Source organism: Macaca fascicularis, chromosome 3 (genome assembly GCF_037993035.2).
Source record: "Macaca fascicularis isolate 582-1 chromosome 3, T2T-MFA8v1.1".
NCBI lineage: Eukaryota > Metazoa > Chordata > Mammalia > Primates > Cercopithecidae > Macaca > Macaca fascicularis.
The window spans coordinates 760,821-782,858 of NC_088377.1; the positions used below are offsets into that span (position 1 = coordinate 760,821).

General features: G+C 52.1%; 1 protein-coding gene across 21 annotated transcripts in view; it reads right to left on the reverse strand.

The window, feature by feature from the left end:
- PCNT (pericentrin) overlaps positions 1 to 22,038 on the reverse strand; it is a 120,201-nt gene that overhangs the window by 86,341 nt on the left and 11,822 nt on the right. For 17 of the 21 annotated variants that reach the window (XR_012431846.1, XR_010585170.2, XM_074033827.1 and 14 more), the window contains 9 exons: positions 12,191 to 12,271; positions 11,404 to 11,659; positions 10,892 to 10,947; positions 7,947 to 8,121; positions 7,297 to 7,433; positions 5,245 to 5,356; positions 3,479 to 3,701; positions 2,238 to 2,319; positions 632 to 806 (listed from right to left, as the gene is read on the reverse strand). Coding sequence is in view for 19 of the 21 variants with exons in the window: in XM_074033827.1 (XP_073889928.1) it covers positions 632 to 806; positions 2,238 to 2,319; positions 3,479 to 3,701; positions 5,245 to 5,356; positions 7,297 to 7,433; positions 7,947 to 8,121; positions 10,892 to 10,947; positions 11,404 to 11,659; positions 12,191 to 12,271 (1,297 nt within the window). In the remaining 2 variants the exon portion in view is untranslated. The remainder of the gene's footprint in view (positions 1 to 631; positions 807 to 2,237; positions 2,320 to 3,478; positions 3,702 to 5,244; positions 5,357 to 7,296; positions 7,434 to 7,946; positions 8,122 to 10,891; positions 10,948 to 11,403; positions 11,660 to 12,190; positions 12,272 to 22,038) is intronic. The other 4 variants (XM_065540922.2, XM_074033830.1, XM_074033832.1 and 1 more) reach the window with 1 other exon arrangement.

Below are 22,038 nucleotides of genomic sequence, written 5' to 3' on the forward strand. Positions count from 1 at the left end.
GCAGCCCCACCATCAGCACAGTCCACGCCAGTGGCCAAGGCTGCCTGCCCCTCCTGGAACCCGTGAGTGGTCAGTGTCCGGCGCCACGGGACCACAACTGTGAGATGACTGAGGTTTCCTCTCCGTCCCCTTCTGACCCCACAGCCCTGTGCCCCGTGCCCTACCTGGACATCCCACCTTCTGACCCCACAGCCCCGTGCCCCGTGCCCTGCCTGGACATCCCACAACCTTAGCCTGACTCGGTGAGTTGGGTGAGCTGGGCCTGCTGGGAGCAGAGCAGGGTCCTGGAAAAGCCTCCCCTGGGCCCAGTGGACACACATTCTCCCTCCAAAGGTGAGTGGTCACCACGTCCATCCAGCAATCCCCATGACCCCCAGGGTGGCCACCCAGGTCAGACCTGCCCTGCTGGGGCGCTGGCCCAGGACCCGCGCTCCTGCCCAGCCAGTGATCCCGCTCTAACACCAAACCCTCATCAGGACACACTCTGTTGAGGTGCCAACCCCAGCAGAAGAGGTCGGAGCACTCAGCTGCTTCATGGAGGACTTGGATCGAACCCAGGCTCCCAGGCTCTCAGAGAACGTCCCCCAGACCCGGGATCTGCCGACACCATGGCAGGGCGGGAGGGGCCCACCTTGGCTGCGCCCTTCGGAGGGCTCCAGACGCCACCCCTGTCCCGATGCTGAAGTCTCCGCACAGCGTCTGTCTGAGACGTGCCCCTCACGCTGGATGCAGAGGGGAGACTCCGGCGCTTCCAACAGGTGCCTGTGGCTTTCTTCTAACTCTGCCTGGAAGCATGGCAGGCTCTCCTACAGAGAAACCACGTGGGACAAGCACATCAGTGAGCCGAGCTACCTCGCTGGCAGCTATAACCCTCAAAGGTGTTTCCCACTACGCACAAAGAAAACTCAAACCTCACCAGGTTCACGAGACCACACGCGGCGCCCTGGTGAACCCTGCCAGCCCACAGGCATGCTCACATGCTCTCCAGCCCACACCTGTCTCTTAGCCAGGCCTCCGGAAGACATACACGAACTGGTGGCACTGACAGGGTGCTCTCCAGGCGGGGAAGAGCCCTGGACTGGGCAGACCTCTCCTCAGTGATCTCAGCAGCAAGGTCAGTAGGGCATGTGCCCCCCGCGTCTCTGCTGGTGGCCTCACATCTCAGGGCTGGGCTCTCTTCTCAAGGCCAGCCTCCTGTGACCACCGCCCACTAACAGCTGTGTCCTCATCACACCCACGCACAGAGGCAGGGGTTGGCTCTCAGGTGATACAGGGACACCTGGTGGGGCTGCCCACCCCACCCCTTCCCAGGTTCTCTCTCCAGGGCAGGGCCTGCTCATGGGAAGGTCCTGGCTGCCCGTTCCAGCTGGGCCCTTGCCCTTCTCTGGCGTTCCCCACAGAGCCTCTTGTGCAGCGAATTCTGTCTTGGGGTCTGCTTTGCAGGGAACTCAAACTGGCGCACAGCCCGCTGCTACCCTGCCTGGCCACCCTGTGGCCTCCAGCAGGCCTGGGACCCCGCTCCAGTGAGGGCTCCTGGTCGTGCTCTCCAGCAGGCCCAGGGACCCGGCTCCAGAGTGAGGGCTCCTGGCCGCTGGGCCAAGATGCCCGGGTTCCCTTCTACTGGTTCCACCGTACAACAAGCCATGCAGTGCTGCCCCACATCTCCTCCCTGCCCTCCTGTGTGTCCTCTGGAGCCTGACACTGGGCTTGCTCATGCTGCACAGCAAGCACTCCGCAGTCACATGTACTGGCGGGCACCACGCTGGCAGCACAGACCCAGAACACTATCATCCCAGAAGTTCTGCTTGGACAGCACTGCCCCACAGAAGTTAAAGGTGACAGAAATGGCAGCATGGAAGCAACTCAAGGAAGAAACATAAAAGCCAGCAGACACTCTGTCTGTACTCAAAGCAAAGACACAATTTCACACCCTTCGAACTGCCACTGTCAAGTCTGACAAACGCAGTCCACTGCAGGGAGGAGGCCCTGCCCAAGCTAGGGCATCCCGGGGCTGAGGGAGGGGCTCCGGCTCCCCCAGCCACCCCCTTTCCTGATCAAACAGTGCACGGTGAGGCCCACTGTGGAGCAGCAGTGAGGTCGGGGCAGCATCCTCAAGCAGCCTTCCTCCCCTGGACAAGGCGGGAGGGATGGAAACACAGGCTCCATAATGTGGAAGACGCCCGGCTGGAAGGTCAAGAGCACAGGACTCTCCCTCTTCTCAGCGTGCGGCCAATTACCTTATGTCGCTCAGGGTTGAGTTCATCAACGTGATCTTTTCTTTCTTTCTCAGGTTTCTCTTCTAAACCCACACAGGACAACCTGAAAGGAAAACATTTTATAAAAACTTCACACACATGTCCCTTTTCCACATGCGCTCCATTTCCTCCCCAGGACCGACTGTTCACAGCAGAAGTGCCTCCTCATGCTTCCAGTCAAGGACGGGCAATGCCCACGTGCAGGGAGCCGTGGCAATTGCAAAGCCAGGGACACAGCATAAGGACACGCAGACCTGGAATAGTGTGCCCGCCACTGACTCTCTCTCTCTCTCTCATGCACACACACACGACACACAGACCTGGAAGAGTGTGTGCCCACCACTGACTCTCTCTCACACACACACACACACACACACACACACACACACACGACACACAGACCTGGATGAGAGTATGCCTATCACTGACACACGCACACCAGGGACACAGCACAGGGACACGCAGACCTGAACAAGAGTGCACCTGTCACTGACTCATACTCTCTCACACACACACACACACACACACACACACCAGGGACACAGCACACACAGCACAGGGACACGCAGACCTGAACAAGAGTACGCCTGTCACTGACTCACACTCTCTCACACACATACACACACACACACCAGGGACACAGCACAGGGACACGCAGGCCTGGAGAAGAGTGCGCCCATCACTGACTCACAGATACGCAGGCCTGGAGGAGAGCGCCCCTGCCACTGATACACATGCACACACTGGCCTGGACGAGAGAGCGTCCACCACCAATATATACACACAGGCCTGGACGAGAGAGCGTCCACCACCAACATATACACACAGGCCTGGACGAGAGTGTGGCCACCACTGACACAAGCACACGCAGGCCTGGAGGAGAGCACGCCTGCCACCAACACACCCACGCACGCTGGCCTGGACAAGAGTGTGCCCACTGACTCTTGCACACGCAGGTGCTGGCCTGGATGAGAGCGCGTCCCCCACCAACACGTACACACAGGCCTGGACGAGAGTGTGGCCACCAACAGCTCGCACACACACACATGCAGGCCACGCTCAGGTGCCCACGCCTGTGTCATCTTTTGAGTCTGGACCATAAAATGTGTGTGTATAAAAGGCCATTGGTGCCCACTGGCACAAAATCACCAACAAAATGACCCCTGAACTCGGAGCCCGGCCCCTGTGCGGCCAGAACTGAGGCTGGAAGCTGCTTTGCGTACCCAACTTCCACGGGGTCCAGAAGAGCATCTTCACTCGCCCCCTGCAGCCTCTGCTGCAACAGGGTTAGGTCTTCCTGGTAAGTTTTCTCGGCATCCCTTAATTTCTTTTCAAAATAAATCCTCAATTGCTCCAGTTCGGACTCGTGCTGGGTTTTTTCTCGCTGTTTCAGCTGCTCTAAATCTTCCACGTGAGAGGCTCGCGCCAGGAGTTGCTCATGTAGCTCTGCATACACAACGGAGTCAGGCAATCATCTTAAAATGGGACACGCAGAACAAGCCAGGCGAGAGGCAAGAGCCTGGTTACCTGTGGTAACCAGGGGCAGAACTCGGAAAAGGGCCCATCCCAGAACCTGAGCGTGATGAGGGACCCCCGCGGCTTAGACTCGCATATGCCCCTGAACGTGGAGAGCTCTCTGGAAGCGGTGGCAAGAGCCACGGGGCCGGGAGCAAGAGCAGCCCTCGAAGTGGCAGGGATGTGGTGCGCACCGTCAGCAAGGAGACAGCCAATAGTCCTGCGGCCCCAGGAAACTGGATCCAGACCAACCTCAAACCCAGAAGCAGGCTCATCAGGTTGGCACACGACGGCTGACACCTGGATGTGGGCTATGGGGGACCCTGGACAGAAAACCCAGCTGCACCATCCTGGACTTTCTGTAAGCTAACAACTGTGTTGTTTTAGATGACCAAGTTTGTGCTAATTTGTTACACAGCAGCAGAGAAGCACCACGGACCCTAAGAGAACGTGTCCCCATGGCTACTGTGGTCAGAATACAGCCCGCTGCTCTACAGTGGCTGACAGCCAGCGACAGGCACCCCAGAGATGGCAAATAGGGGTTCTCTGCATGGGTCCCAAGAGGCAGGACAGAGACAAGCAGAGGACCAAGCCAGAGCCAGAGCCTGCAGGGACCAGCTGTGCCTGTGGCCCCTTCAGCTTCTCTCTTCTCCAGCCTCCAGTGACAGACAGACCCCCAGGGAAAGGTAAATCGACATGCTCTCGACATGGTCCCGACAGGGTGCAGGGCTGGGAGGTGGAGCCAGGCCTGGTGCCCTGGTGACAGTGGCGGTGTCTCCAGTTCTTTCTCCTCAGTGCTCTTTGTTCCAAATCCCACCACCCACAAGGACAAGTTGGGCCAGAAGGCTCTGTCTGCGCGTGAGCACCAGGAGACACGCAGTGGTTCACCCTCCTGTCCTGTGGCCCTGGGCGCCGGTGCCTGAATTGGGCTTGGCCAGCCCCTGCCCTCAAGCACCATCCTCCCCGTGGCACAGAGACCTCTCCGACATGGAACAGCGGGCCTGGGGTCGGGGTCTCCAGAGGCGCTCAGCTATAAGGGGACACCGGGACCAGAGGTGCCTTCACCAAGTGGCCTGGAGAGCCGGGGCCACAGGAGCCTGGCAGCAGGATGTGGGGCACTGCCCTGTGACCCCAGACACCAGGTGAGCCCACTCTTGGACAGCATTCAACCATCCTTCCAAGGCAAACGCTCAGCACCACTGGTGCTTTCCTTAGACCTGAAGGCACCCCGAGAGTGTCAGTCTCGGCCTTGAGGGACGCACAGGTGCACGCCACGGCTGCACTGATCTGCTTAGCATACAGCCAGGGCTGTCTCCCACAGAGCAAACCTCCACCTCAACCTTCAGGATGTCAAGCAGGTAAATCCACTTTTTTGTGTTTGCTGGAATTGTTAAATTCTGGCTTGGGGTTACAACAATGAAAAATGCACAGCTTCAGCTTTGGAGGATCTGAATTTCCCAACACAATTCCTTACCACTCAATTCCTGTCTACTGGTCCTGGCAGAATCAAGCTGGGACCACAAGCGTCTGATCTCTTCTTGTGACTGTGCCTTCAGGTCTTCATACGATGCCTGAAGATTCTCTAACTGGAAAAAGCAAAGCGTCCGGGTGAGACTCTCATGAGCTCAAGGCCCCCACCCCAGCAGTGGTTTTATCCCTGCCACGGCGATCCTCAGGTTTGGGATCCTCACATCCCAAACCTGCAGCTCAGAGAAAGCCAGCCACAGCAGAGACCGAGAGAGCTCTGTCCATGACAAGTGGGATCAGTCAGTGCTGGCCCCACGAGGCCAGGCACTTTCAGAATCTCAGGAACTTCCAGCTCTGTTTGTCTCAGCCGAGGAGTTGGCACGGCCAGGTTCCATGCCGGCCGCAGCTGTGCGGTTTCATCTTGTGCACCTCCCTGCTTCAGTTTAGGGTCACACATACAGACTGCTGAATGGAATGGAGGGAGTCTTACTAGCCCACAGTACCCAAGACTACCAAATAGGGAGTTTCTCACTTTCAATACTTTCACATTAAGGAAGCAGGTCCCTCTTACACTGACACTAAATTTCTCTGTACGTTCAGCAAGAGTCCAGCCCAGCGCGGCACAGCGTGATGTCCTCCTGGGCAACGCTGCACCTGGGGCTGGCCTGTCCTTCTCATGGAAACGGCCCCTCCTACCTTTCCCCATCACAGGCATCAGGACCAGAAGATGCTACCAGCCCCCTCTTTCCCATCTGGGAGGGAGAGCCTGGAAGGGCCCAGAGAGAGAATGGGGGTGTAGAGTGAGCCCCGGCCTAGACTCTGCAGAAGAGGAGGGTATGTGGGCACCAGAGGCCCACTGGGAGACAAGATAGGCCTCTCTAAGACTACAGACCCCAACTACTTCCGTATTCTCAGGTTTGTAAATCTTTCACACACTACGATTAACCCTATCTCTGATTTATGCTTTAATTTCTTCAACTAATTCTTGGGATACTCAGTTTGAGTCTCAGGTTTGTCAGGCATGAGGACCTGGCCACATCGACATTCTGACATGTAGCGTTTCATTAGAGAAGCATCTTGAATACACACAGCAGAAATGTTTGCTAACTTTTCCTAGGAATCTCATGTGTACTGGATTACTGTTAGAGGATGTGGCCTTACACTCCCACTTAGTGTTTGAAATTTGTGTAACTGTCTCAGGGACACCTGTAAAGAATATGCATTTCTAAGTATAAGACTGAACATCATTATTAAATCACTCTCGCAGACTATATGCTTACACTTTTATTCACCACTGACAGTCTTTCTATTTTTTATTTTATTTTATTTTATTTATTTATTTTTGAGATGGAGGCTCGCTCTGTCGCCCAGGCTGGAGTGCAGTGGTGCGATCTCAGTTCACTGCAACCTCCACCTCCCAGGTTCAAGCAATTCTCATGCCTCAGTCTCCCGAGTAGCTAGGATTACAGATGCCCGCCACCACGCCTGGCTAATTTTTGTCTTAAACCCCTGACCTCATAATCTGCCCGCCTTGGCCTCCCAAAGTGCTAGAATTACAGGCGTGAGCCACTGTGCCCAGCCAGTCTCTTTAAATTTAGTACTTAAGTTTTAGCAAATAACATAATATGAAATAGCCCAATTCCAAAATCTGTTAAAACATCCCTAATAGGCCGGGCGCGGTGGCTCAAGCCTGTAATCCCAGCACTTTGGGAGGCCGAGACGGGTGGATCACGAGGTCAAGAGATTGAGACCATCCTGGCTAACACGGTGAAACCCCGTCTCTACTAAAAAAATACAAAAAAAACTAGCCGGGCGAGGTGGCGGGCGCCTGTAGTCCCAGCTACTCGGGAGGCTGAGGCAGGAGAATGGTGTAAACCCGGGAGGCAGAGCTTGCAGTGAGCTGAGATCCGGCCACTGCACTCCAGCCTGGGCGACAGAGCGAGACTCCGTCTCAAAAACAAACAAACAAACAAACAAAAATCCCTAATATACCAAGTAATTAAAATAACGAAGCTGCTACCCACCACCAAGTAATTAAAATAACCAGGCTACTACCCACCTCCAGCTGTTTTTCTTTTTCGCTCTCTTTGAACTTGAACTCCAAGTCTTCTAAACACCGGCAGTGCTCGGACTGCAGGTCTTCACGTAACTTCTCAATGGCTGCTTGATGTTGACTCTCCAGGTTCCTAAGGGCCGCTAGAAAGGTAAAGCAACGCCACTTGGTTTACAAGACATCACTCTCCTCAACGGCGACCTCAGTGACAATAATGGCACATGCAGAGCGCTGCCACCCAGAGCCCCATCCTGGGCACCCCCACCTCCCCCAGGCCCCTCATTTCAGCCTCACATGCCTGATAGCGCAAGGGGACATCGCCTACTCATGCCACCCACCAGGAGGGTCACATTGGAACACACAACCCTGGAGTTTCAAAAATGAACAAGCACAACGCTGCTGCTTTGATAATAATTTAGCAACTGAACATGCCAAGAAAAATCTCTGAAACAAAGATCGGGAAGGTTTAAGGACCCTGAGAGACCTGTGACCCCTGACGGCCACCAGCATGTCACACGTGCACGGAGCCATCCAGCATTTAGAAGCAAGGCAGGAAACGTGTGCGCAATGACACATGGTGACATGAACGACATTCCTTCCAGCACTACCCAGGAAAACTCAGTCCCACTCCAAACTTTCTCATTCTCATTACTCACATTCAGCCTGGTTTTTGTCTTGAAAAATCTTCTCCAACTCAGCTCTCTGTTCTGCCAATTCTTTCTGAAACTGGTTTTGTAAATCCTCCATTTCTGACTGATGCTTTGCAGACAATTCTTTGCGTAGATTTTCTAAACATAAATCTTTTTCAGATTCCCAGTCTTCCTTCAGGGTCTAAATTAAAAGAAAAAAAAATTAAAGTCAATAGTTGATTATCTGTGCTAAAGAAATTTAAATCACACAGTCAAAACCTATGAGCAGGCCAGGTAAAGTGGCTCATGTCTGTAATCCCAGCACTCTGAGAGGCTGAGGCCGGCAGATTGCCTGAGCCCAGGAGTTAGGATTAGAGACCAGCCTGGGCAACATAGTGAGACCCCATCTCTATAAAAAAAATACGAAAATTAGTGGGGTGTGGTGGCATGCGCCTATAGTCCCAGCTACTCAGGAGGCTGCTGAGGCAGGAGATCAAATGAGCCCAGGAGGTCAAGGCTGCAGTGAGCTGTGATTGTGCCACTGCACTCCAGCCTGGGAGGCAGAACGAGACCCTGTCTCAAAAAAAAAAAAAAAAGAACTGGCAGTCATGGCCCCCAACTAAACTGCCCTGACAGGCCTGACACCCAGTCTCTCGCCTGAATGCTGGCAGGACAGAAAAGCAGAAGCATCCAGGAGGCAAGCAGTTGAGGAAAAGGGAGCGAGGATCACTTACCCCGAAACAGACCAGCCTCTGCACAGGGACCAACCACCCCAAAATAGACCAGCCTCTGAACACAAGGACCACCCACTCCGAAACAGACCAGCCTCTGAACACAAGGACCACCCACCCTGAAACAGACCAGCCTCTGAACACAAGGACCACCCACCCTGAAACAGACCAGCCTCTGCACACAAGGACCACCCACCCTGAAACAGACCAGCCTCTGAACACAAGGACGACCCACCCTGAAACAGACCAGACTCTGAACACAAGGACCACTCACCCTGAAACAGACCAGCCTCTGAACACAAGGACCACCCACCCCGAAACAGACCAGCCTCTGAACACAGTGAGGACCACCCACTCCGAAACAGACCAGCCTCTGAACACAAGGACCACCCATCCCGAAACAGACCAGCCTCTGAACACAGCCAGTGAGGACCACCCACCCCGAAACAGACCAGCCTCTGCACACAAGGACCACTCACCCCGAAACAGACCAGCCTCTGCACACAAGGACCACTCACCCCGAAACAGACCAGCCTCTGCACACAGGGAGAGGACCACCTACCCCGAAACAGACCAGCCTCTGCACACAAGGACCACCCACTCTGAAACAGACCAGCCTCTGCACAGGGACCAACCACCCCAAAATAGACCAGCCTCTGAACACAAGGACCACCCACCCTGAAACAGACCAGCCTCTGAACACAAGGACCACCCACCCTGAAACAGACCAGCCTCTGAACACAGCCAGTGAGGACCACCCACCCCGAAACAGACCAGCCTCTGCACAGGGACCAACCACCCCAAAACAGACCAGCCTCTGAACACAAGGACCACCCACCCCGAAACAGACCAGCCTCTGCACACAAGGACCACCCACCCCGAAACAGACCAGCCTCTGCACACAAGGACCACCCACCCTGAAACAGACCAGCCTCTGCACACAAGGACCACCCACCCCGAAACAGACCAGCCTCTGCACACAAGGACCACCCACCCCGAAACAGACCAGCCTCTGAACACAAGGACCACCCACCCTGAAACAGACCAGCCTCTGAACACAGCCAGTGAGGACCACCCACCCCGAAACAGACCAGCCTCTGCACAGGGACCAACCACCCCAAAACAGACCAGCCTCTGAACACAAGGACCACCCACCCCGAAACAGACCAGCCTCTGCACACAAGGACCACCCACCCCGAAACAGACCAGCCTCTGCACACAAGGACCACCCACCCCGAAACAGACCAGCCTCTGAACACAAGGACCACTCACCCCGAAACAGACCAGCCTCTGCACACAGGGAGAGGACCACCTACCCCGAAACAGACCAGCCTCTGCACAGGGACCAACCACCCCAAAACAGACCAGCCTCTGAACACAATGAGGACCACCCACTCTGAAACAGACCAACCTCTGAACACAAGGACCACCCACCCCGAAACAGACCAGCCTCTGCACAGGGACCAACCACCCCGAAACAGACCAGCCTCTGAACACAAGGCCTAATCCACACGGTCACCCTCAACGTGTTAGAAATACATCTCCCTACAAGACCCAGGGGCCAATGGCAACTTTGCTGACCTCCACCCAAGGGCTGGGCTCTGTCTCAAGTGCTCTGAGAAATGAGTCTCACTGCCTGGGTCAGAGGGGCAGGTGACCGGGACACAACTCCAAGCCTGGACTGACATCCACCTTCTGCCAAGGGCCTGAGAGCTGCCCGGATGCCTGGCTCAAGAGGGACCTCCACACTCAGCACTGCTGACAGTTCAGCCCTCTAGCGGAGGGCCTGGCAATGACGGGGCACTGCTACCTGTGGTCCCCAGTGGTCCCCAGTGAGGCCACCCACAGCAGGTGCAACCCACCCCACCCAAAACACCTCCCTGTGTGGTATTCTCCCCAGCACCCCAGCACCCACACCCTACGCACCGCAGGGAACTGCCACAGCCACAAGGGCAGAAGCTGTGTCCCAGAACACAGCTCAGGGGCAGGCCACAGGGGCCACTCAGAAGCCAGCACAGAAGGGCAGATCAGTGCCTTTATGTTCTACAACTCAATGTGAAACAACAAGTTTTCTGACAAACGATATAAACAAAGACTGCAATACACTTTCAACCAGCATATTCTAATCAAGCCTCGACTGGCTTCTGTCTGAATCAAGACGAGGAGCGTTCTCGTGGGAGCTGGGGAGAAAGGAAAAACAACATACACAGAGGCGTGCGTTTTAGAATCAGTCCTGGGTACCTTTTCGATCTGGGCGTTTTTCTCCATTTCTGATTGTAACTTCTCCTTCAGCTCGGCTGTAAGAAAAACAAAAAGCAGCTCAGGCCACTCCATCCCAACCTTTTCAGTGACCCAACCGCCCAGGAAACGACCAGGCTCTGGCACCCACTGGACACGTGCCAGTGTTCACGCGCTAGCAGGATGCGTCTGTGACGATGCCTGGCTTTAATAATAAACTGAGGACACCGTGGCTTCCAGACACACAGGACGACCTAAGACAGGAGGTGAAGGCCAGCCCTGGGTCCCACCTACCACAGACCACCTGGAAACCCGCTCTAATAACCTCCTGGCCACGAAAACCCAAGGCCCCCTTTGTTCACCCCCTCATGGTGCCAGATGCCAGGCCAGGTGATGAGAACAGAGATGGGGAGACAGTGCTAGGGTGCCCCCGCTCCCAACCCCAAGAGGGAAGAGGCACTAGAATGCCCACGCCAAGCCCACACGTCACCCACACCCGCCCAGCCATGCAGTACCTGCTTCCTGTCCACACCTGAGCACCACCTCCTCCTTCTCCCGTGCGTGCTGCTCCCTGAGGAGCTCCAGCTCGTGCTGCTGCCTGCTCTGCAGCAGGGCCAGCTCCTGGGCACGCCGGCTGTTGAGCATCTCCCGCAGCTCCGTCAGCGCCGTCTCCTTCTCCTTCTGGAGGTTGGCCTGGGTCAGCTCCAGCTGCGCCGTGTGCATGTTGCTCAGACTCAGACGCAGCGCCTCCAGTTCAAGGCCATGCACAGCCTGCGGGGAGAGAAGGCCTCTGTAAGGCCCATGGTCAGAACCAGGGCGCATCAGGGAGACACAGAAGCATGAATGAGAATGAGTCAGGAGGACACAGAAAGGGCAACAGCAGACATCCCCTGGGGGTGGGGGCAGGACACAGAGGCCCGGATGCCACCAAGACGCCACCCAGCTCCTCTGCCAGTGACCCCACAGCCCATCACCGCCCTGAGCACCGGCACCCCGAATTCCCTCGCTGTATGACGGTACCGTGTGCACCCGGAGGGGGCTCCGCAGCTGATAGGGAGAGTGAACAGCCCTGAGGTCAGTGTGTCACTCACGTGGCCTGCACCTGACCAGGCCCCCTGACCCCTGGCATCCACCTGTGTCTCCTCCACCCGCCCTGCTGATGGCCCCCCACACAGAACGTGGAAACAGACAAGGCAGAGAGAGGAGATGGCAGCGTCCGCCCCCCCCCATCTGGATGCCCACTGTGCCCTGTGGGGATAACACAGACCATACTGCAAGCCTGTGCGGGCCCTGCCAGGTCACCTGACTCTGCTGCAGGCCAGCCTCCTCTTCACGGCTGCTCTGCAGGTCAGCAATGGCAAGTTCACATTCTTGTTTACACTCCTGGGGAAGAAAGGCAAAGAATGTGGTCCAGCATTCACATGAGAAAACAGTCACTAAGAAGCCACCGTGATGTGCCCGAGAGCGAACAACGCACGCCCTCACAAAATCCCATTCACAGCTGTTCACAGCAGCATCACTCGCAATGGCCAGAAGGTGGAAGCAACCCGAATGCCTACTGAGGGACGAACGGCTGAACAAAACGTGGGCTGCCATTCAGCCACAAGAAGGAATGAAGGCCCCAGCTCAGGCTGCAACACAGGAGCCCTGAGGACGTGAGGCTGAGTGACAGAGCACACAGGGAAGGCCGCATGACGTTCCATTTACATCAAGTGTTCAGGATCCGCAAATGCGTAGACATGGAGTGGCCTGAGGCTGCGAGGAGCTGAGGGAGGACAGTGGGGGTGGCTGCCACGAGCACTGGGCTTCCTTCTGGGCCACGACCATGTCTGGAACCACTGGAGGTGGGGCTCACACAGTGAATGTACTGCTGCCACGAGCACTGGGCTTCCTTCTGGGGCCGTGACAACGTCTGGAACCGCTGGAGGTGGTGCTCACACAGTGAATGTACTGAATGCCACCGAGGTCTGTACTTTAAAATGGTGAATTTTATGTTTGCTAATTATATCTCATTTTTTTAAAAATGATGGAAAAACACTGAACCTGCTTAAATGACTTAGTATAAAGTCAAAGTCCCAAAAACAGGCCAGGCACGGTGGCTCACACCTGAAATCCCAGCACTTTGGGAGGTCGAGGCAAGCGGATCACCTGAGGTAGGAGTTCGAGACCAGGCTGGCCAACATGATGAAACCCCATCTATACTAAAAATACAAAAATTAGCCAGGCGTGGTGGTAGGCGCCTGTAGTCCCAGCTACTCGGGAGGCTGAGGCAGGAGGATCCCTTGAACCTGGAAGGCGGAGGTTGCAGTGAGCTGAGATCATGCCACTGCACTCCAGCCTGGGCAACAGAGCAAGACTCCATCTCAAAAATATAAATAAATAAAATAAAGTCCCAGAAACAGAAGCTGTGAGCTCTCCCCACACCACAGCAGTACTACCATGGGAGGAACGCACAACCTGCTCTCAGGAAAAGGGGGAAATGACACTTGAAGAGAGAAAATGTGCGTAAAATGCCTGGATAAAACAGGTACCAATGAAAGGTAAACCCATCTAGAAACACAAACTTTAAAGATCCTTGTACGGCCACTAAATCAGCAAAAGTTGGTAAAAATGTTACGAATTCTCAATGCCATCATGGTCACAGGAAACAAATGCACCCAAACACTACCAATGTCAGAATCAGTTGCCTCAACTTTTTTCTCAGCAGCTGTTCTGGCAACACAGGTCGAGCCACAGAAAGCCTTTCCCTGTCTCAACCTTCTCACCTCTGGAAACCTTTTCAGCAGCAATAACCCAAAGGGAAGAGAGAAGCTGCAGGTGGCTCCTTGGCACGGATCCTGAGCCCACCGTCCACATGGCCCTCCCTGCAGGCTCCCGGCCCTCGACTGGCACCTGGGATGTCTCCCCTGCCTGTGGAAGCGACCGTTGTCTGGCTTCCTCCCCATCAGCCAGGCGCCTCTCTGGGCTCCAGGTGACCCACCTGCTCACAGAGTACTTCAGACTAAAAAATGACACAAACTAAATTTTTCTGCCCCAGCTGGGGAACTGGCTAGGGGTGGAGAGATAGAGGTTTGACACAGTTGTGAAGGCTAGAAAGGCCCCCAGACGAACTAAACAGAGAAGGTGGCATGGTGGGCTCCACAGGGGCTGCCTGCACAGGTACTCGTCCCCAGGGCAGGCATCACATGAGTGCAGCAACATCTCCCTTCAATGTCAGGAGCTCAGGCCGGGCGTGGTGGCTCACACCTTTCCAGCACTTTGGGAGGCCGAGGTGGGTGGATCACAAGGTCAGATCGAGACCATCCTGGCTAACATGGTGAAACCCCCTCTCTACTAAAAATACAAAAAAATTAGCTGGGTGTGGTGGCGGGTGCCTGTAGTTTCAGCTACTCAGGAGGTTGATGCAGGAGAATGGTGTGAAACCGGGAGGCGGACCTGGTGGAGCCTGCAGTGAGCCGAGATCACACCACTGCACTCCAGCCTGGGCGACAGAGTAAGACTCAGTCTCAAAAAAAAAAAGTTGGAAAGAGCATAAATAGACAATCTAAGCTCACATCTCAAGGAAGCAGAGAAACAAGAGCAAACCAAACCCAAACCCAACAGAAGAAAACAAATAATCAGGATCAGAGCAGAATGAAATGAGATACGAAAAACACAAAAGATAGCCGGGTGCAGTGGCTCGCACCTATAACCCCAGCACTTCGGGAGGCTGAGGCAGGCAGATTACCTGAGGTTGGGAGTTCAAGACCATCCTGACCAACATAGAGAAACCCCGTCTCTACAAAAATACAAAATTAGCCGGGCGTTGTGGCGCATGACTGTAATCCCAGCTACTCAGGAGGATGAGGCAGGAAAATCACTTGAACTTGGGAGGCGGAGGTTGCAGTGAGCCGAGACCACGCCATTGCACTCCAGCCTGGGCAACAAGAGCGAAACTCCATCTTAAAAAGATAATGGAACAAAAAGCTGGTCCTTTGAAAAGATAAACAAAACCGATAGATCACTAGTGAGATTAACCAGGAAAGGAAGAGAGAAGATCCAAATAAGCTCAACTAGAAACTAAATGGGAGACATTACAACCAATACCACAGAAATACCAAAGATCATTCAAGGCTACTATGAACACCTTCACGTGCACAAACTAGAAAACCTGGAGGCGATGGATAAATTCCTGGAAATATACATCCCTTTGAGATTAGACCAGGAAGAAACAGAAACTCTAAACAGACCAGTAACAAGTAGCAAGACTGAAACAGTAATTTGAAAACTGCCAACAAAAAATGTCCAGGACCTGAGGGATTCACAGCTGAATTCTATCAGACATTCAAAGAAGATTGGTACTAATCCTACTGAAACTATTTCAAAAGATAGAGAAAGAAAGAATCCTTCCCAAATCATTCCATGAAGTCAGTATCACCCTAATACCAAAACCAGGAAAGGACGTAACAAAAAAAGAAAACACAGACCAATATCCCTGATGAACACAGATGCAAAAATCTTCAACAAAATACTAGCTAACCGAATCCAACAACATACCAAAAAGATAATACAGCTGGGTTTCATACCAGGGATGCAGGGTTTAACACACACAAGTCAACAAATGTGATACACCACATAAACAGCATTAAAAAGAAAAATCATGTGATCATCTCGATAAGACGCAGAAGCATTCGACAAAATCCAGGATCGCTTTATGATTAAAACCCTCAGCATAATCGGCATAGAAGGGACACTGTCATTCATGACAAACCCACAGCCAACATTATACCGAAAAGGGAGAAGCTGAAGGCATTTTAGAACTGGAAAAAGACAAGGATGCTCACTTTCACCACTGCTCTGGAGTCTCAGCCACAGAAATTAGACAAGAGAAGAAACAGAGGGCATCCACGTTGGTAAAGAGGAAAAACAGTCACCGTCTGCCGATGATAGGATGGTTTACCTAGAAAACCCTGGAGACTCATCCAAAAAGCTCCTACATCTGATAAATGAATTCAGTACAGTTTCAGGATGCAAAATCAACGTACACAAATCAGCAGCACTGCTGTACTCCAAAAGGGACCAAGCTGAGAACCAAAGGAAGAACACAACACCTTTTACCACAGCTGCAAAAAATAAAATAAAATACTTAGGAATATACCCAACCAAGGAGGAGAAAAACCTCTACAAGGGAAACCACAAAACACTGCTGAAAGAAATCACCGGCCGGGCGCGGTGGCTCACACCTGTAATTCCAGCACTTTGGGAGGCTGAGGCGGGCAGATCACAAGGTCAAGAGATTGAGACCATCCTGGCCAACACAGTGAAACCCCATCTCTACTAAAAATAAAAAAATTAGTTGGGCATGGTGGTGCGTGTCTGTATTCCCAGCTACTCTGGAGGCTGAGGAAGGAGAATCACTTGAACCCGGAAGGCGGAGGTTGCAGTGAGCCGAGATCGTGCCATTGCACTCCAGCCTGGGTGATAAGAGCGAACCTCCATCTCAAAAAAGAAGAAAGAATTGATGACACAAACAAATAAAAAACACATCCAGGCTGGCGTGGATGCAGTGAAAATGGAAAACTTTTACACTGCTGGTGGGAATGTAAACTAGTACAACCACTATAAAAAACAGTATGGAGGCCAGGCACAGTGGCTCACGCCTGTAATCACAGTATGTTGGGAGGCCGAGGTGGGCGGACCACCTGAGGTCAGGAGTTCGAGACCAGCCTGGCCAACATGGTGAAACCCTATCTCTACTAAAAATACAAAAATTAGCCAGACACAGAGGTGCACGCCTATAATCCCAGCTACTTAGGAGGCTGAGGCAGGAGAATCACTTAAGCCTAGAAGGCAGAGGTTGCAGTGATCCAAGATTGCACCATTGCACTCCAGCCTGGCCAACAAGGCAAAACCCCATCTCTACTAAAAATTAAAAAATCAGTCGGGCATGGTGGTGCATGCCAGTAATCCCAGCTCCTCAGGAGGCTGAGGCATGAGAATCACTTGAACCTGGGAGGCAGAGGTTGCAATGAGCTGAATTCCCACCACCACACACCAGCCTGGGCAACAGAGTGAGACTCCATCTCAAAAAAAATCAAAAAGCATCTAAAGCGGGAGCATCACTTGAGGCCAGAAGTTTGAGACCAGCCTGGTGAATGTAAAGAGACTCCATCTCTACAAAGTATTTAAAATTGGCTAAGCATGGTGGCGCGCGCCTGTCTTCCCAGCTCCTCAGAAGGCTGAGTGGAAAGACTGCTGGAGCCCAGGGGTCGAGGCTGCCATAGCCATCACTGCGCCACTGTACTGCACATGGGCAACAGGGTAAGACCCTGTCTCAAAATGAAAAAACACAACAAAACATGTCCAGGAGGCCAGGTGTGGAGGCTCATACCTACAACCCCAGCAGTTTGGGAGGCCGAGGCAGGAGGATGGCTTGAAACCAGGAGTGAGAGCCCATCTCTACAAAAAAATTTAAAAATATTCTCTGCCTTACTAGATGTGAGAAAAATAAAATAAAAAATAAAATTAAAACTAAAACATGTACTAGGGAAAGGGATATTTTTGGAAGACTGATCAGATGAAAATGTGGCACTCAACTTGAAGGGACTCCCACGAGCCAGAACACAGACTTCCCACAAAAGTAACACAAACACCGCACTAAAAAGGACCATACAATGTGCTACTCCAAGAGGAATAACGGGCATATGGAAAACAGAAAACATTCAAGGAACCAAAAAAAGATCCTGAGAAGTGGCACCCACGGCAGGCCCAAAATAATAAAAGTGATCCAAATCAACCCAAGCAACACACTCCATTCAAAGCGGACGGGCTGGTAAGGCGCAGTGACTCACGCCTGTAACCCCAGCACTTTGGGAGGCCAAGGCAGGCAGATCTCTTGAGGTCAGGAGTTCAAGACCAACCTGGCCAATATGGGGAAACCCCATCTCTACTAAAAATACAAAAATTAGCCAGCTGTGGTGGCACACGTCTGTAATTCCAGCTACTCAAGAGGCTGAGGCATGAGAATTGCTTGAACCTGGGAGGCAGAGGTTGCACGGAGCTGAGATGGTGCCACTGCACTCTAGCCTGGGCAACAGAGCGATACTTTGTCTCAAGAGTTCGACCAGCCTGGCCAACATGGCAAAACCCCATCTCTACTTAAAAAAATAAAAAAATTAGCCCGGCATGGTGGCGAGCACCTGCAATCCCAGCTACCTGGGAGGCTGAGGCAGGAGAATCGCTTGAACCTGGGAGGTGAAGGTTGCAGTGAGCCGAGATCACGCCATTGCACTTCAGTCTGGGCAACAGAGCAAGACTCCATCTCAAAAAAAAAAACAAAGTAGATAGGCTGACTGCACCTCTAAATACCAGGCCAAAGTAGAGACCAATTCACTCACAAAAAAAGACGTAGTTAAAATAGTTTGAAAATCTCTCTAGGAAACAAGAAATTATGCAGAATGACACAACCAATTTTAAAGAATCCAAACAGAACTAAAAACAGCAAGAACAAAATTAACAATTCCGGACACATTTAACAGCAAATTATATACAGATGAACACAGGTTTGGAAAATTGGGAGATAACCCAGATAAAACTATCCAGCCTACAGCCAAGAGCAAAAACAAGGCAAGCACAAAAGTGCGTTGAGCTATACATATGTGATATGGCTGGGCTGTGTCCCCACCCAAATCTCATCTTGACTTGCTGCTCTCACAGTTCCCACGTATCATGGGAGGGATCCAGTGGGAGGTAACTGAATCATGGGGGCAGGTCTTTCCCGTGCTAGTCTCCTGAGAGTGAGTAAGTCTCACTAGATCTGATGGTTTTATAAAGAGGAGTTCCTCTGCACAAGTTCTCTCTCTTTGCTTTCCTCCATCCACCTAAGATGTGACTTGGTCCTCCTTGCCTTCCACCATGATTGTGAGGCCGTCCCAGCCACGTGGAACTGTGAGTCCATTAAACTTCTCTTCCTTCATAAATTACCCAGTCTTGGGTATGCCTTTATTAGCAGCACGAGAACAGACAAATACAGTATGCAAGAGAAGTCTAAACACTTAATGGAGAGAAAGAACAGGTAGAAGGTACGCATGGAGATACCGGTTAGGATTTGAGAAGCAACAGATGAGAGAAGCATCATCCACACGTTGAATAAAACCCTAGATCCCAAGTAGAATTAATGACATCATAAAAAGCCACACCTAGTGTGATAGTTAACATTGTCAACTCGACTGGATTGAAGGATACAAAATATTGTCCTTTGGTGTGTCTGTGAGCATGTTGCAAAAGAAGATTAACATTTGAGTCAATGGACTGGGAAAGGCAGATCCACGCTCAATCTGGGTTGCCGCCATCTAATCAGCTGCCAGTGTGGCCAAAATAAAACCAGGCAGAAGAGCGTGGAAGGACTAGACTAGACTGGTTAGCCCTCTGGCCTCCATCTTTCTCCTGTGCTGGATGCTTCCTGCCCTCGAACATCAGACTCCAAGTTCTTCAGCTTTCCGACTCAGACTGGCTTCCTTGCTCCTCAGCCTGCAGATGGCCCACTGTGGGGCCTCACCTTGTGATCATGTGACTCGATGCTCCTTAATAAACTCCCCTTTATATATCTATCTATCCTTTTAGTTCTGTCCCTCTAGAGAACACAAAAAATCAAAACTGCAGAATACCAAAGACAAAAGTCTTCAGGGCGGCCCCAGCAGTGAACACAAGCTAGAGAGGCAGAGCGAAACCACCGGCAGGTAAGACACCAACTGCCAACTATATGTCTACACCAGCCAGACTTTCAAAAAGGGAAATAAAAATAGGCCAGGGAAATAAAAATAGGCCAGGTGCAGTTGCTCACACCAGTAATCCCAGCACTTTGGCAGGTTGTGAGCAGATCACCTGAGGTCAGGAGTTCGAGATCAGCCTGGTCAACGTGGTAAAACCTGTCTCTACTAAAAATACAAAAATTAGGTCGGGTGTGATAGCTCACACCTGTAATCCCAGTACTTTGGGAGGCAGAGGCGGGTAGATCATTCGAGTTCGGGAGTTCAAAACCAGCCTGGCCAACATGGCAAAACCCCATCTCTACTAGAAATACGAAAATTAGCCGAGTGGTAGCGGCATGCACCTGTAATCCCAGGTACTCGGGAGGCTGAGGCGGGAGAATCGCTTGAGCCCAGGAGGCGGGGGTTGTAGTGAGGCGAGATCACCACTCCAGCCTGGGTGACAAGAGCCCAAGAGCAAAACTCCGTCTCAAAAACAAAAAAAGATAAATTCATTATTCATATTCACAAAAAAGCTAGAAGCAAGTAAGACATCCTTCACCAGGTGAGTGGATAAACAAATCCAGCATCAAAAAGGAATGAGCTACTGATCAATCTAAAACTTGGAGAATCTTAAACTCATTTTGCTAAGTGATTTAAAAAGCTGAACTCAAAAGGCCTCCAAGAGTGCTGGGATTACAGGCGTGAGCCACCACGCCCAGCCTAATTCTACATATTATAGAATTCCGTCTGTAGAACATTCTGGAAAAGGCAAAACCATAGAACAAAAAACACACCAGTGGTTACCAGAGGCTGGGGAAGGAGGGAGCAGCTGTTTAGAAAGAGGACACAGGCCCTCTTGGGGGCTGGGGTTGTTCTGGAGGGTAACTGGGTGGTGGATACGACTCTACACAATTGTGCATCACAAAGAATGAACTTAAAGCATGCAATTTCTAGGGTGGGGGAGGTGGCTCACACCTGTAATCTCAGCACTTTTGGAGGCCAAGGCAGGAGGATCACTTGAGCCCAAGAGTTCAAGACCAATCCTGTCAACATAGTGAGACCCTGTCTCTACAAAAAAATAAAAACAACAAAACTTAGCCAGATGTGGTGGAACGTGCCTGTAGTCCCAGCTACTTGGGAGGCTGAGGTGGGAGGATTGCCTAAGCTCAGGAGTTCAACGCTGTGGTAAGCCGAGATTGTACCGCTACACTCCAGCCTGGGCAACAGAGCAAGACACTGTCTCAAAAAAAACAGTATGCAGGCCGCGTGCAGTGGCTCACGCCTGTAATCCCAGCACTTTGGGAGGCCGAGGAGGGGGCAGATCACCTGAGGTCGGGAGGTCAAGACCAGCCTGACCAACATGGTGAAACCCTGTCTCGACTAAAAACACAAAATTAGCTGGGCATGGTGGTGCACGCCTGTAATCCCAGCTACTCGGGAGGCTGAGGCAGGAAAATCGCTTGAATCCGGGAAGTGGAGGTTGCGATGAGCCGAGATCGCACCATCGCACTCCAGCATGGGCAACAAGAGCGAAACTCCGCCTCAAAAAACAAAACAAAACAAAACAAAACAAAACAACACAGTATGCAATTTTAAAAAATTGACCAGGATGGTGTGGGATCCCAGGATAGTAAGTAGCCAGTGACCAATGAACCTGACTACATGCTCACCCATGAAGACACAATCTTAGTGAGGGGCTGGGGAAGAGAGGAGTGACCTGAGTCACCTCGGAAAACAGTTTTGACTGGAAACTGAAAATGGAAACCAAAGGAGATGTAAAGAAACACTGAACTCCACTTAGTAAATTTGTTTCTTATATGATGTGGGTTGCTAATTCTGAAACTATTATACACTTACAGGAGAGTTGAGCAAATAAGTAAATAAATGGGGTCGGGCGTGGTGGCCCACACCTGTAATTCCAGCACTTTGGGAGGTTGAGGCGGGAGGATCACCTGAGGTCAGGAGTTAGAGACCAGCCTGACCAATATGGTGAAAACCTATCTCCACTAAAAAATGCAAAAATTAGCCAGGCATGGTGGTGGTGCTTGTAATCACTGCTACTAGGGAGGCTGAGGCAGGAGAATCACTTGAGCCTGGGAGGCAGAGGCTGCAGCAAGCCAAGCTCCCGCCACTGCACTCCAGCCTGGGCAACAGAGCAAAACCATCAAAAAAAAAAAAAAAAAAAAAAAACCTTCCAATTTATTTATTTTTTTTTTTTTTAAGTAAATAAATGGCAGAAGTGAGAGCCAGGCTTCTCACTGTCTGAGAAGGAAACTGCAGATAAACCAGGGGGGAGGGCAGAGTGAACCCTGTGGTGCTGGATCAGGCTCTGAGGTATCAGAGTGTACTCCTATTTATTTTAATATATGCGTCTATAAATACAGATGAACATAAATACAGCTGTGAGCGTACACACAGACT